At 43.3% G+C, this 16,820-nt stretch overlaps 1 protein-coding gene across 1 annotated transcript in view; it reads left to right on the top strand.

The window, feature by feature from the left end:
• LOC137619727 (RWD domain-containing protein 3-like) overlaps nucleotides 1-16,820 on the top strand; it is a 52,611-nt gene that overhangs the window by 27,454 nt on the left and 8,337 nt on the right. The window contains exon 2 of the mRNA XM_068350028.1: nucleotides 8,684-8,847. Within this exon, the coding sequence (XP_068206129.1) occupies nucleotides 8,684-8,847 (164 nt within the window). The remainder of the gene's footprint in view (nucleotides 1-8,683; nucleotides 8,848-16,820) is intronic.

Here is a 16,820-nt window from a genome sequence, read left to right as displayed (position 1 = left end):
GTATCATCTAAGTTTACACCCCAATAAGCATCAAGGGCAAGTAAAAGATTCTTAGTTTCTTAGGGACAAAAGTCTCAACTAGTGCGTATAGCTTTAAGAAGCCAGGAATAAGTTATGTCGAGTTTCTCAGTGCTGTGTTTCAATTTAAAAACATTAGTCAAAACGGTTGCAGAGCAGAGCCGCCTAGTTTAATGGAAATGGGAATTGTCACATCTATACTCGAGTATTCAGATTAAAGGTAGCATACAAATTATTCTCCTGAGTTATATGTGAAAGTATTTTTTTGTGATCAAATGGTACTAATTTTTAGCAAAAACATACTCTCTCTCAGCTACAGCCCATAGATAAGTATATTTATTGTAAGTTAAATCTCCTCCATTCTTTTTCCAAACGTCATAAGGCCACTATTTTTCCAAATAAATGCATTTGTAATTGACATAAAATCAGGCTTTGTCCTTGATATAATATTTTAAAACCCAAAAAGGAATACTCACATTAATTATGTTAAAGCTTTCATTTAAAAGAGCAACAGGCTCATGAATTGTGACAATTTTATATCCAGAATATCACTCAAAATACAGCTCAAATCTGCTTGGAAATTTTATGTACAGTATGACACATGAGGGGCAACCTGCTCAGTGTTCGATAATTATAATAGAAATTAAAACATTATCAAAAGACCCAACCTTGTTTGTGGTAACGCTGGGGGAATCCGTGACTGCTAGGTTCAAGTAATGAGAAGCCTTCTCTGTGGCCTCATTTATGATTTACTCACAGTCTGCTTCAGGAGCAAAGTCATAAGCTAAAAACTAAAACCTTGGTAATCAGTAGGAGAAACAGAATTCATACAATTCCTATACTAAGCATTGAAATCACCAACAAACGCAAACAGTCCTTTCCATCATTTTCTTCTGTCTTATTCATGATGGTATGAAGACAGTCAAAAATAGTATTACCAAGTCAGGATTGAAAAATATGAAACACAAATAAAAGTTACTATACCTAGCACAAACCCTTATCAGTCATCGAAATTCATAACAGGACTAGTAGTACATAACTTACTGCCGCATTTGATAAACAAAAATTTTTACACATAGTATAAAATATACTAAGTAACTACTATGCCGCTATTATTACCATGCAGTCTACAAATATAGTATTCCAAGCAAGCTATTCGAGTGTAATAACATTGCTTCATCAGATTTCATGGTTTGAGGCTTGCTGTATTAGCATCTGTTTATTTCTTTAATTATGACTCCTAACAAAAAGAATAAAAGGGATTTTGATGAAGGAAAAATCTATTTCTGGGGAGAGACCTGTGGCGCCCGGTGAAAGGGTCCTTCTTATACACTTTTCTGATATAAATCTTCCAAATATACCAGAGAAAGATAAAAGCATGGAATGTAGAGGTTACTACCCTCGTGCGAGCACCTTGTGGGTGTCGTGTATAAAGCATGGGCGCGTGAAAACCACTATTCACAGGCTGTCTTCCATTTAGCTAATTCCTTCGTCAACGGGATGGGCCGATACAGAGGCACCAGCTACGCTACCAGATCCACGCCACCGACGCCCCGACGCGAGCGCCATCTGAACAACATCCTTCTGTATTGAACATGATGGCTAACGAACCACCAAGGAGAGCGGCGTCGTGGTGCGAGTGGCGGGTAGGAGGGAGAAGAAGAGAGATGGATGAAAGGAAGAACAAGAGATCAATGGGGAGAGATAAGGCTCCCAGCTGCAACCGTTGGGTATTTAGGGGCCTGTAAGTTCTTTAGATAGTGGCGTTTGAAGACCATAGGAGATTTCCAACCCGTATACTTTTTAAGGTCATCAAAATCCATAATTTGGAAATAATTGATGGAGGTAGCTACTGACCGGATATCATGAGCATGGGGAAATGATCCTGGATTAACTTGTTTAATGAAGTATAGGATTTGTTGCCTAATGCCTTGAATGGAAATAGTACCACCTTGTTCTCTGATAAACAAGGGGCCAGACGAGCGGGTGGCAGTTCTAGCCAAAAAGGCCCTGAGAGTAGTGACTGGACATAGAGAAGTATCTTGGAGAAGAGGAATAATCTTCCAAGGGGACCACCTATTTTGTGGGTCCTCATTTTTAGCTAGGAAAGCTCTGTCTGGAGAAAGAAGTACTTCACCTGAAGGGAGGAAATCTATGTTTTCTGAGTTTCATGAGAGAGCTGCTAGTTCTGAAATTCTAGCACCCGAGGCCAAAGCTGTTAGAAATAAAGTCTTCCTAAGAAGAGTGATATAGGAGCAGGATTCGTTGTCCGTGTCTGACGCAAGTTTGAGGACATCATTCAGAGACCAAGAGACCTTTTGTGGGCGAACCGAAGGTCGAAGCCTAGCACATGCTTTTGGAATAGATGAGAAATAGGAATCTGCCAGGTTAATGTTAAACCCAATCAGGAAGACCTTCTTCAAAGCTGACTTAATGGTGGTTATAGTGCTAGCTGCTAGGCCTTTGTCAAATATGGACCTAAAGAAGGAGATGGCTAAATTAGGAGTCATGACATTATGGTCTGAATTCTTTAAGAAATCGGCTAGTTTCTTAACTGCCGAATCGTAGAGTCCCTTTTGTCTGATTCTATAAAGAGGACATTTTCCGGGTCGATGTTCGCATCTTTACGAGCCGCAAACTTCATGACGTCCACAAAGTTAGGGTTTTGGCTATCCTTGAGGAATCTGACACAGTCCGAGTTTGGACCACCTGGGTCAGTTTGGGGAATGGGATCCGGAAGGGACGGAGTTTCAACTCGAGGAGGAGAGGAAACCAACTGCTTTTTGGCTAGTGAGGTGCTACTAAAGCCACTGCCCCTTGGAAGGAGCGTAGTTTGTGTAAGACTTTCATTAGAAGATTCACTGGAGGGAATAAGTAGATCTTCTTCCAATGGTTCCAATCCAGGGTTAATGCGTCCATGGCATAAGCCTGAGGGTCCAGGTTTGGGGTCACATAACAGGGGAGTTTGTGATTCAGTTGGGTCGCGAATAGATCTACCTGGAGGCCCGGAACCAGCCTGAGTATCCACCGGAAGGAATTTATGTCTAGGGACCATTCTGATTCCAGTGGTTTCGTCCTGGATAGTGAGTCCGCTATCACGTTCTGGACTCCTGCTAGGTGAGTTGCTGACAGGAACCAGTTCTTGTCTGCTGCCAAGGCGAATATAGTGACCAGGATCTGATTCAGGTTGGGTGACTTGGATCCTCCTCTGTTGATGCAGTGTACTACTGCTGTGCTGTCTTAGACTACTCTGATGTGGGACGACCTCGGAGGAGAGATTCTCTTCAGGGTCAAGAACACTGCCATGGCTTCATGAACATTGATATGGAACTGTTTCATGGCGGGTGACCAAGAGCCCTGAAACATCTGATGTTGGGAGTAACCCCCCCAGCCACTCAGAGACGCGTCTGTATGAATTGTCACTTGTGGAGGGGGGAACTGCAGAGGAACCGATTTGGAGAGGTTCCTCGATTCGGACCATGGGCGTAGTCTCTTTTTTAAGACAGAGGGGATCTTCGAGATCTTGTCTCTTAAAGGTATTGTAGCTCTCTTTCTCCAAACTCGATTGATGTCCTTGAGTTTGGCTTTTAATAGGAGATCGGTTACTGAGGCAAATTGGAGAAGGCCGAGGATTCTTTCTAAAGCTCTTCTGGACACTTGTTTGTGTTTGAGAAAGTTCCTGATCTTGGAGGCTATCTCCCTTACCTTCCTGGGAGGAAGGGAGAGCCTGTGCTTTGAAAGGTCCCACCGGATGCCTAACCATTCGAAGTGGCTTGATGGTTGTAGGCGAGACTTTTGGAGATTGACTTGGAATCCCAGTTTGGCGAGAAATTGAATTACCTTCGTCGTAGCTCTGTTGCACTCTTGGGTCGACTGAGCCCAAATGAGCCAATCGTCCAGATAGGCGATGATCTGTATCCCTTGGTTTCTGAGTTGTTCGAGCACTGTCTCTCCCAGTTTCGTGAATATCCTGGGAGCAATGCTGAGACCGAAGGGCATGACTTTGAACGCAAAGGCTTTCTTGCCGAGACGGAAGCCTAGGTAAGGAGAGAAGTTTCGAGCTACTGGCACATGATAATAGGCGTCGGTAAGATCGATAGAGGTGGTGACGGCCCCACGGGGAAGTAAGGTCCGTACCTGAGAGATAGTCAGCATACGGAACTTGTCGCAGAGAATGTAAGAGTTTAGTTTTGACAAGTCCAGAACTACTCTCAACGCCGACGAGTCTTTCTTCGGAACTGTAAACAGGCGGCCTTGGAATATCAGTGATCGAACCCGTTTGATCGCTTTCTTCTTGAGTAACTCGGTGGTGTACTCTTCCAGGATGGGAGTGGGTCTCTGGAAGAAGATCACTGGTGGAGGTGGAGATCCCTGTGACCATTTCCACCCCAAGCCTTTGGATATTATGCTGTGAGCCCATGGACTGAAGGTCCAATGGTCTCGAAAGTGATAAAGTCTCCCCCCTACCGGGAACACATCATTGCGAGGGAGTGAATCTAGGTCCCTTCCCTCCACGAGCACCCCTTGCTTTAGGTCCGACTCGCTGGCGGAACTGTCCTCTACCTCTGTAGCTTCCTCTCTGGTGTCCACGAAAGGAACCGGAGGATTCGTAGCTAGGGTTGTATGCAGGAGAGGACATCCAAGTGGGGTTGGGCTGTGTACCTGGGGGAGCAGTGAGGTAGACTACCTGTTGAGGGGGAGCCGGTTGCTGAGAAGTCGAAGCAGAGGAAGACTGTGGGGAACTGACGATTGGTGGTAGTGACCCCGGTTCGTCTTGTAAGGAATAAATCTCTGCTTCTTCTTGAAGAACATCTGTTTGTGGGATTCGATCTTCCTTTTGGTCGAGAGGCCCCACCTTACTTGCAAATTTTGGTTTGCCCTCGCAGCGTCCTGAAGAACTTTATCCACTTCGGACTGAAGGAATAGGTTCTTACCCCAGCAGGAGGACGCTATCAGCCTGTTCGGTTCATGTCTGATAGAAGCCTCAGACAGAACGAATTTCCTGCAGCTAACCCGAGCCGACCAGAAGTCGTGGAGGTCCACTTGGTAGGACAGAAGCAGGTTCTTTGTGAAAACCCTGAACAAGGTTTCCGTCGGGTAAACAGAGGCTAGGGACTCTATGGAGGTGATGGAGTGGAGGGACCTAGCCAACCTAGTACGTGCCTCGAACTCGGTCTTGAGAAGACTCTCTAGTAATCTGGGGAGCTTCTCAGAAAAAAAGAGTAGAGGCGCAGTCTGGGTCTAGCTTCCCCACCGTGAAGGTAGAAGACGCGTCGTCCCAGGTGGCAGAGGTACTCGGAATGAGCAACAAAGTGGGGTCCGTTTCTTTGAGAGCCGGCATGGTAGAGCCTTCCTTGACGGCCTGTATTGTCAGCTCTGTGACTTTGTCTATGAGCGGTAAAGTAATGGACGATGCCGTCGTAAAAATAGTGAAGGCACCTTTGTGTGGGGTGAGCTTGGAGTTATTACACCCCCACTCTGATAGGGTTCTGGCCCAGATAGCTTGGGCCTGCTCTTTTGGAAATATCACCGTTTCCTTCGGTACTTTGTCCATTCGGACCAAGGCATGCTCCTTTAGGCGGGCGAAGCCATTGAATGGGAATTCTAGCCCCGGGGGGTAGAATTCTAGGTCCTCTAGAGGGCAGGTGCCTATGCCCTCTAGAGTTAGGGAACCATCTAAGTATGGAGCATGCAAGGCAAACCTCCAAGGGTTGTTTTTATCGAAGGGAGGTAACTTCGATGCGTCTGGGGCTGAAGGCGGAGGAATCTGAGTTCCGGAGCGGATCAGATTAGCCACCATATCTTTTAGCTCCGTCATAGCCCCAGAGTGTTACTGAATTTGCTCCTTGATTATATCCCTGATTAGGTCGACGGGGAAGGAGGGTACCTGAGAGCTACCCGCCGACGAAGCCTTGGACTTGACGGACTTCGACTTCTTGGAAGTCACGGTTTTATGGGAAGCAATAGGAACATCAGGAGCAGTCGAGGGTCCGGGGACCGGTGACGTCGATACTGGCAAAGCTGAAGACTTATAAGTACGTGGTGCTTCACCTTGGGTCGTACGGGGACGGGGGGATCCCGAGGAGAAGCCGTAGGCTTATCAAAGCCGAGAAAGGAAGAGGTAGAAGAGGGAGTAGGAGATAAAAAGGTTTCCACCAACTCGACACCACTTACCTGCTCGTCCATGGGCTCGACGTCTAGATCCAGATCTGCCACGTCTACTGGTAAAAGGGGGTCATCTTCCGTGGAAATGCTCACTCTGACCTCTTCAATTAAAGGGGCAGCCACTTCCGGAGTGACTGCTGCAGTTTTAGAGCCTGGGAAGAGATGGGAGGCCATGTCTCCATCGAGGAGATAAGGTGCGCCAGACGGAGCATTCCTGCCGAAGCCTGACACCCAAGGACGAAGAGCAGCCCTTGCTGACCGAAGGGATTCATCATCGGCCTGAAAGAGTTGAGGGGATTAGTAATGAAGGAGAAGGATCGTTCTCCAAATTACACCATGTATATATAATTAAGGAACAAATTAATTCATCTCCAAAAAATAAACAGGAACAAAACGAAAACCGACTTACATCATCGTTCAGGAGTATGGAGGACAACTCGTAACAGAGTGTGCACGATTCCGGGAACCAGACCATATACGGGGCTTGTCCCGGCTCTCGAATAAAGGAGATAGCGCAATGCGCATGCGAACGACAGAGGTCATGTCCAACGGGATTGTTGAAAGAGGCGGGGCAGCCCTGGGCAGCACAGCGGACCTTCTGTAAAAGAAAGGAGACATAAGTCTGGGTGTTCCTTGAGACTCTGGTAAGGGATTAATATCTACTAACAGAGCCTAGATAGAATGAAGTATGTGTGCATTGGGTAGTTCAGTGACTGAGAGCCGTAGCTCCATATTAAAATATTTTAAATATAAAATGTTTTCTGCACCGGAGTGTGCCGGAGCACTCGAAATGGGTCCGTATCACTATAATTATTATTAAAATAAGAATAAATAAACTAATGTAATCTGCAGAACCTCCGACAGGGTCGGGGAACCAGTGACAGGCCCGTAACAAATAACTTATAAAACACAAGCAGTAGCTAACGGCTAAGGCTAACATTATTGCTAAGCGTATTGGTGACCTCCGGTGAAGCCGGAGGTCCGGTGAAAGATCCTGAATAATCCAGTTGAGATTAATAATGAATATAATGAATATTATGAGTGGATATGGCTGTGGCCGGAGACTGGGTGCAAGGGGCCACCGGGAGGGATGAGGCCCTTCCCGAGGGTTGTATTCTAAACAATATATAACTATAGTTCCAAACTCATTGAGTATCCCTCATGGCGGAGTAGAACTCAAGGCGGAGTGGATGAATGTTCAGATCCTACTCCCAAGTCGTAACGGGGAGAGGACGGAACTACGAGGGGAACAGGGGGTATCTTAAGGATGGCCCAAAACAATGACTAACACCGGAACAGGACCCATTAATAACGCTAGCTATATTAAAAGTAACCACAAAATAAAATAAATCGTAAGATATCAAATACCCGCTGAGGGAGAGGGGGGAGGGAGAACCCGTGATCGTATAAAACGGAAAACGGGAAATCCGCCTCTCATACTCGAGGTAAGAAAGAAAACGAGAGAAAGGGTAACTTGTGACTGGCGACAGAAAACGAGAACTCCATGCTCTCGCTCTCGTGGTTACACTATAAAGAACTAAATTAAGCACACTATAACATGATATAAGTATAACAATAAATTGTAACATCAAATACAAGACTACGAACGAAGAATAACGTCTGCTACAACAAAATTTAAAAGGATATAGTCCACTGACGAACGCCTCTAAGGGCGGGTACTAAACTATAATAAAGCCAGAACGCTATTCTTGTTTGAGACTGGACTTGCTAGCAAAAAAGTACCATAGGAAATAGTAATAATAATAATAATAATGGTTCAAAAAGGCGTAAGGCCAGTGACTTAACCAAGAACCTAACTGACAGAGTACCAACTGGGCAAGACTAACATGAATTCCCAGCGAGACAAATCAAAACAACAATGGCTGCCGACACCGCGGAAGGCCAAGCCGGTCGAAATAAAAACAACACTATACTTGGAAGAGGACAACTGCCCGGTACTACAAAAAGCTGTCAAAACAAACTATGGTACTTAACATTGGAATAGGTGAAGTTGGAGCTTCGGTCATGACGAAATTAATCCACGCAACGTGAAAACACCGAGAGCACAAAAATCTAAGATCACGCTAGCAAGTCCAAAGCAGAAGGATGTTGTTCAGATGGCGCTCGCGTTGGGGCGTCGGTGGCGTGGTTCTGGTAGCGTAGCTGGTGCCTCTGTATCGGCCCATCCCGTTGACGAAGGAATTAGCTAAATGGAAGACAACCTGTGAATAGTGGTTTTCACGCACCCATGCTTTATACACGACACCCACAAGGTGCTCGCGCGAGGGTAGTAACCTCTACATTCCATGCTTTTATCTTTCTCTGGTATATTTGGAAGATTTATATCAGAAAAGTGTATAAGAAGGACCCTTTCACCGGCCGCCACAGGTCGACCCAGAAATTATATTGAGAGTAATATATCTAAAGGAAATTAATTTCAATTATTTACTTGTTAAACTTGCGTTTTATGGAGATAGTGTATTTTTTTATTGTATTACAGAGATCCTAACAACTTCCGTTCTCCAACTTGATCACATGCGAAATAAATCACAGTATACAAAAACAATCAAACGGTGGTGTGAAGAACTGGGAATAGTCGGAAGGCTGCTTTTTTGTCAGCGCTGGATTTTCATAATCTTGCAAAGTAGTGAGAGTAATATCAAGGTAAGGTGGATAATTATCATGAGTAAAAACTATGATTATAAAGGAGGCAAGAATATATGAGCACCCTTTTCTCTGAACAGTAAAATAGACTAAGAACTAAACAGTAAAGAACCAAAGGCTAAAGTAATTCTAATTCAAATAAGGATTGATATTCCCAGTGCCAGTTTATGTAATTTTCTTTGCTATTCACATCGTTTGATTTTTATGCATGAAATGTCTTTTAAAAATTTTAGCATTAAGGTTAATTTATCTATTAGTGTATAAAGAAACTGGTTAGTTTTGAATTGAAGAATATGAAATTAATGTTGAAAATGTAGCTAACAAAATTCTCTTGCGGTTACGGCTGCTGGCCTTATGTTAACTCTCACCATAGAATGTTATACCTTAGTAGGAAAAGGGCTTTATTTCCTTTTCCTGGAAGATTCTGGCAAAGTACTTAGGACTTTGGGTCTGGCACAAGCAGCACTGTTATGCCAGTTCCATCTTTAGAATAAGTTTTATCTCAGGTCCACCAGACATCTCATCAAAGGTGGATCTGGGCAAGATCGCTGTCACTAATTTGGAGGATGGTTCAATTCATGGTTCTGGTGTTGAGATTCTGGCGGATCCCTCAGGACTCAGGTGTTATGTGTCGATGTGATATATCTGGGTGTTTACTCCAATGTGTCCTCTTGCTCCTGCTTTGGAAAGTCACCTTCAGAACAGTCTCATTCTTTTACTTATCCTACCTTGGCTCCTTGAGCCCCTGTGTTACAATTGTTGTGCATGTTCAAGGTCAAGCTCCAACATATCCTCAAAGTTAGCCTACTCAGATTCAATCTGTTGAATTGGAGTTGGAATTTGAATCTTTCTTCCACAGGTTTCTGAATAAAAATTTGAGAATTATATTAAAATAATTTTGTTAAGGAACAAGTAGATGCTGCTCAGTTAATGCTGACAGCCAACCTGTCTCCCTTGATGGTGTTTTAACTGTAACTTCCCACTATGTGTGCAGGGTAAAAGTGGAAGCTGTATCAAAGAAAGGTCTTATTATTTCTCAGTTCCCTACTCTTCAATGTTTAATGCTTCTCCTTTGAAACAAGTGTTTCAATATCTATTGAACTTTTGGATTAAACTGACTTTGTTTTTCATTATTGAGCCCTCTAAAAGATCTTTATTTTCTTAAGAAAAATTTTTGTTTTCCGCTGGAAAAACTATAGTGATTGATTATTTCGTTGATTCTACTATTGGTCTCATAAATATTTAGTACCTTTTGCAACTAACACCAATTGACCTAAATTGGCCTATTTTTTAGAGTTTTTTTAAATGTTTATGTTGTGTTTTGTCCGAAACTATCTCTGAGATTGCTTAAGTATATAGAAATCTCATTCTTAAGAAAAGGAAAAATAGCCTGTTCCATTTTATTAAGTGTGACTGACTTGCAGAAACACTATTGGTTCAGTACTTCTCAGTCAGAACCAGTTTTTGATCAAACCCATCTTACTTGATTTACCAAATAAGTTAGCTTCATCAGTCAGGATTTCACAAGCTATCTATGCTACAAGTATTCCTTGTTCGACTTCATATTCATATTCATATATATATATATATATATATATATATATATATATATATATATATATACGGTATATATATAACCCAAGACAGCGGAAGACCATGGTACATAGGCTATGGCACTATCCAAAACTAGAGAACAATGGTTTGATTTTGGAGTGTCCTTCCAGGAATGATGGAGGTGGGATTAGGGTGGGCATGAATATTACAACATTCTAGGGTTTTGTTGTGGATAAGGGGTCTCTGGTTAGACCAATAAAAATTGAGTTTGTAGGGGTGGTGTTGCAGTTACAATTACAATAATATGAAATTGTTCTAATTCTTCAGTATAAGAAGGGGAGAAGGCATGATGAGAGCATAGGGTGGAGGAGACAGGAAATGAAAATTGAAGTTTTTGTGCATTATCTGTCATAGACCAGACATATTGACCAAGTTTCCCAAATCTGAGAAAATGAATATAGTCATACTGGTTCTGAAAAATGCACTGAACTGCCGGAAATTAAGCTCATATAGACCTATTTTGAAGCTATCCTGTTTCGAAAGTGCTTGAATGCGTAATTCTTGAACAACTAGGCAGTCACTTAGAAGTAATAGAAGCTTTTCCTGACAACCAATCTGCTTACAGAAAAGTATACTCTATGGAGATAGCCATCTGTTCTGTTGTAAATATGCTGGAAATGATGGATGAAAATAAATATGGTATTTTAATATTGCTCAATCTCAGTGATGCTTTTGATACAGTTGTGCATGAACTGATACGAAATGATCTATGGTCCATCGGCATTGAAAATCAAGCTTTCAAATGCCTAGAAGACTACTTGGCTGGTAGAAATTATTGTGTACAAATGGAAACTCTTATTCATCATATCAATCCTTAAACAGAGGGGTACCCCAGGGGAGTGTACTTGGCCCAATCTTAGTCTGCATCTATACTATTGGTCTATCGAAAATACTACAAAGGCATGGTGTGAAGTTCAACCTATTTTTGGATGACACACAATTTTACTTCTCCATAAATGATATAGATAACACTACTGAAACTCTAAACCGAATCCTTGATAGTGTTAGAGAATGGATGACATTCAAACAATTAAAATTAAATGAGAACAAAACTGAATTCATGGAGGTGGGTTATAGAAACGGCGTGAGAAACTTTGGTGATATTCAAATTAACATAAATAAGGACTCGGAGCCTATATCTAGTAAAGTTCGAGATGTAGGTGTATTTCTTAACTGTAACATGTCACTAAATGCCCAAATAAATAATGTAATAAAAACTGCTGGTTATCATCCAAGAAATATTACGTTTATAAAAAAGTACCTTGAGGAAAATTCTGTAAAGAAACTAGTGATAAACTGTGTTATTACCAGGATTGATTACTGCAACTCCATCTATTACAATTTACCTGAAATGCAACTTAAGAAATTATAAAACATAATAAACAGAGAAGCAAGACTGATAAAAGTTGTCCCACCTAGAGAAAGGATCACCCCTATACTAATTGATTTACTCTGGCTGCCGATTAAAGCGAGAATTAAATTTAAAATATGTACAATAACCCACCAAGTTATCAGAACCGGTCATCCAAAATACTTAAGATTTTTGCTACATATTGACCAGCCAACAAATCATGTCGACACGAGAATAGTTACAGATGGCTTCAAACTATTGGAACCTAGATATGTGTCTACTGTAGGCTCCAGAGCCTTTAAATATGCAGCCCCGAAGCTATATAATAAGCTCATACGAGACATGCGAATGATTGAAGACATTAAGGCTTTCAAGAGGATTTATACCATCAGTCATATGACAGTGACGATTTAACGGTAAATGAACAATACGTGATATGAAACGTTAAATACTCTGAACGAACAAGGTAAATCAACAGTGGAGGTCCTGTAGAAAGTGGGGTTCCCCTGCTGTATGGGACCGGAAAAGCAGCCGTCAAAGAAAAGTAAAAAAGTATTTCCAATATTGTACAGTTGGCTTCATTAATTCAGGTAGACTGAAGTGTCCTTAGCTTCCCCTGAAGTGTACCGGAAGTAATGAAGCCAACTGTACCACAGATACTTGGCTAAATTTTTACAGTAAAATGTCGGGTGGCATCTACTACAATCTTTTCTCGTTGCATCCATATTGAGCTGTGTAGCCATAGTTTGAAAAATTCATCTTCACCCCGAATATATTTAACTCTTTGAGGGGGAAGAGTGGCGAAAGAAGGGGGTGCCAATCTAGGTACCCGGTGGACCTCCGGTCCGCACTACTACCGACCCCTAACCCTTTACTGGTTTAAGCGGGAATAGCCGCAGATAGAGTAGTTTCGAGTGGGCTCAGCTAAAAGGGTGGGTCCATCACGACGACATGGCTATCTCAACCAAAAATAATTTTCCCTTTGCTCAAAATCCGTTTTTTGGGCTCGGCCATGTCGTCCTGATGGAAGATTACCAGAGAATTAACTTGAAAGTACTATATCTGTGGGTTTGTATAAGAGCCTTCTACCTTAAATGTGGTCCTTATCTGGTCTCTTAGACCTGTATATGACATTACTGTTATCTGTCATTTCCACTAAGCTTGGAACTGGCTTGGGGCTTCCTGCCCCCTGCAGGGAAAGTGTCGACATCAACAATAAGGATTCAAGGCTTGATTTTCCGTAGGGACGGAAGGTAACACTTAGAGATTACCTTTCACATACTTTGGAAATCTGTACTCTGATTTAAAGTTGGGCCCTTCTAGGGTTTAATTAAAACTCTAGTACGCTTTATTCGTCTGTAACTGAGACAGCAGCACTAAGACGCAAATACGTTTATTATTTCTACCTTGCAACTAGATTATCAAATGTAGTTGCAATAGGGTATGAATCTGATCCAGCATTGAAAACACATCAGGGTCCATATTTTCGCTTGTTGAAAAAATATGTAATTTCATCGAAATGATGCCACTCAATGGAGATGTGAAAACAAATCTGATTGACTTGTACAGATTTTGGGAATGCATGAACACCGTGACGCAACGTTCACTCCGCACTGGTGTTATTGGTCAGATATGCACCTATATGGAATAGTGTGCTAATCATCGTTGTGATTTGTACTCGAGGGTAAATGTACCCATGCACCTGATGCACTGGGAAGTCCCAAAGCAGTTCACTGTTCGTCGCAGCGCTAGACGACGGGTTTTATAACACTACCCACCGCCACCACAACATGTTTATTTCATGTACTTGCTTCGTATAGTGTTTGTAAAAGACTCTGGATGATCTCCACCAAGTGTATGAGTGGAGTCTTCCAAAGCCCTTGTGTTGGAAAAAGTTCAACGAAGAAGCAACTTTCCTTGGATTGTGATCTGCGGGTGTACTGTCAGGATCCGCTATGCGAATAAGGTAGGTGAGCTTTGCTCTCAGTTGCCTTAGGGGTAGGTTTTGATCCTGAAGTTTTCGCCTCTGACGAGCTGTCCTCCCTTGAAGTCTGAGGTTCTTCGAAGATAGACCTGAAGACACTCTACTGGGCACAGAGGTATCTTCCTTCAGTGGGCAGATTCTCCAAGGACCCCACATCTCGGTGGGTAGCTCATTCTTGGGAAGAAAAGCAGGATCAGGAAAGAGGTTCAGTTCTCCTGTCTAGGAACTGAATATGGCCTTCATTTCTAGATAAAGCCACTATTTCACTAACTCTAGCCCCTGAGGCTATGACAAACAGAAAAATATCTTTCTGTGTTAGATCCTTTAGAGTACAATTTTCATTGTTTAGATTCGCAGCATGGTGTGAGACTTGTCCAAAGACCACATGATGGGCTTTGGAGGGGTTGCTGGCTTGAGTCTGTTAGATCCTCTAGAGTACAATTCTCATTGTTTAGATTCGAAGCATGGTGCAAGACTTTGTCCAAAGACCACATGATGGGCTTTGGAGGGGTTGCTGGCTTGAGTCTAGCGCATACTTTTGGGATCTTATTAAAGATTTCACTAGAGAGGTCCACTCCAAAGGTGTAAAGTGGTTTAGCCAGGGCTGACTTACACGAGGTAATCATAGTGGAGGCTAGGCCTTGTTCGAGTAGGAATATGAAGAAAACTAGACCGAAATCTATATCGATATTCCTGTCGGTTCCTTTGATTTCACAAAGGACAGCCTTTTCTTCCATGATGATTCCTATTCCTAGTCCATCTTGACTTATACTGTATTCTTCGATGAAGTCAACTTTATCCTTAAGAGATTCTAAACCTTTTGTTCGCCGCTAGGGCGAGGAAATCGTGAGATGTAGGTTGTTGGTTCTCAAGGATGAAGCGCAAACAGTCAACTTCTGGACCAGATTGGATAATGCTGGGTCCGGCAGAGGGAACAGCTTCAGTTTCAGTTCTAGAACTAGAGGGAACCAGTTGCTTTTGGGCCGCTACTGCTGCTGTCCTTCTGAAGGATCTTAGCTTGTTGAGGACTCTTAGAAGGAGGATGGTTGGTGGAAACAGGTAATGTGGTTCCACTTGTTCCATTAGAGGGATGTGATGTCCATCACCTCTGCTTGAGGGTCCATCTAAGGGGCTACATAAAGAGGTAGTTTCTTGTCGCTCATTGTGAAGAGGTCGGTCTGCAGTTCCGGGACTTTTTCCAAGGTGAAGGAGAATGGGTCTACGTCTAGGGACCATTCTGTCTCTATGGGCTTCCGCCTGTATAGAGCACCTGCTATTACATTGCGGAACCTTTGTAGGTGAACTGCTGATAGGTGCCATCCTTTCTTCCTTATCAGGTGGAAGGGGGCTAATATCACATGTCCTATGTGAGATGATCTCGAGCCTTGTCTATTTAGACATTTTACTATCCCTTCGTTGTTCAGGGCCAATCTGATGTGGGTTGTTCTGCGAGGGGATAGTCTCTTCAAGGTCAGGTAAACTGTCAGAGCTTCCTAAACGTCGATATGAAAGGTTTTGAACTGGTGCGACCAATTCTTTTGCACTTTTCCCTTATGAGAATGGCCACCTTATCCTTTCGAGGAGCACTGTACCTCCACTGATGGTTGTGGTGGTTGCAGGGGAATTGTTCATGCCAGGCTCTTGGCTGTTGACCACAGGCTTAACAGCGTGCGCAATAGGGTCGGGGCCAGCCTTGGTTGATCTCTTCGAGCTTTTGATGCGTATCTTCTCCAGACTCTTGACCCATCTTTTAGACGTGCCTTTAGCACTGGGTCTGTCACTGCCGCAAACTGAAGAGAGTGCTATACTCTTTCCTGTTGGCGTTCTGAAATCCTCTTGTGACAGATTAGTCTCTTGACAGATCCCTTTATCTCTCTTCCCTTCTTGAATAGAATGGAGAGATGGTGTGACTTTAAGTCCCATTGGATTCCTAGCCATTGGAACTTCTGAGCTGGAGAAAGGCGAGACTTCTTGCGATTGTTGTTGAAGCCGAGGTGTTCCAAAGACTGGATCACCTTGTTGGCTGCCTGCAGACAAGTAGTCTTGGATGCTGCCCATACTGGTTAATCATCTAGATATGCTAGTAATTGAACTCCTTCAGAGTTTAGCTGCTAGATGATTGTGTCGGCCGGCTTCATGAACATCCTTGGGGCTGTATTCAGTCCGAAGGACATTGCTCTGAAGAACTTCTTCTGTGGCATGAATACTAGGTAGGAGGAGAAAGAGCGGCTCAATAGATGCCAGTGAGCACCTGTTGGGTCTATTGAGGGTGTCTGTTCCTTTTGGTAGAAGGGTGCTTATGTGTTGCCAAGTAAGCATCCAGAACTTGTTGTTCTCGATTAACTTGTTGAGTAAGTCTAGAATGTCTCTGAGTTTGTCTGAGTCTTTCTTGGGAACACAAAATAGCCTTCCCTGGAATTTGATGGACTTCACTTTCCTTCTTACCTTCTTGTTCAAGAGTTCTGAGGTATATTCTTCTCACGAGGGGGTGGAGTGTTAGAAGAATTTTGGAAAACGGGATGGAATTCTGTTCCATTTCCACCCAAGTCCATTTGTTAATAGGCTGTGGGCCCAGGGATCGAAGGTCCCACGATCCCGACAGTGATACGGTCTGCCTCCTACCTGGAACCCCTCTTTGGGTGTGTGGTCCTGTGGATTTGTTTTCGTGACCACGTCCTACTCGGCCCCGGCAGGAGTTATCTCCAGGTGAACTTCTCTTACGGCCATTTCCTTTCTGACAAGGTGAAAGGAAGTCGATTGCCTCACAACGTTGGGGTTAAAGATTGGCGACTGAGCCACCAGTTGTTGAGGGACCATCTGGAAAGTGGTCTGAGGCTTCGTGGTCGTAGTCACGGCAGAAAGTTGTGCAGATCTGCATGGTCTCCTTGCCTTTTTATTTTTAGGCTGGGGACCTCTGTCTGAGGAAGATTTCCTCTTTGAGCTCATGCCCCAGTTTTGGAGAAGGTTCCCGTTCTCCGGGGTTGCCCTGGCTATGATCTCTTGGACCAGTTCCTGTGTGAAAAA

The sequence above is a fragment of the Palaemon carinicauda genome, chromosome 26 (assembly GCF_036898095.1).
Source record: "Palaemon carinicauda isolate YSFRI2023 chromosome 26, ASM3689809v2, whole genome shotgun sequence".
Taxonomy (NCBI): Eukaryota; Metazoa; Arthropoda; class Malacostraca; order Decapoda; family Palaemonidae; genus Palaemon; species Palaemon carinicauda.
Note: the sequence above shows the minus strand (reverse complement) of the source record. Positions and strands in the feature narration are given on the sequence as shown.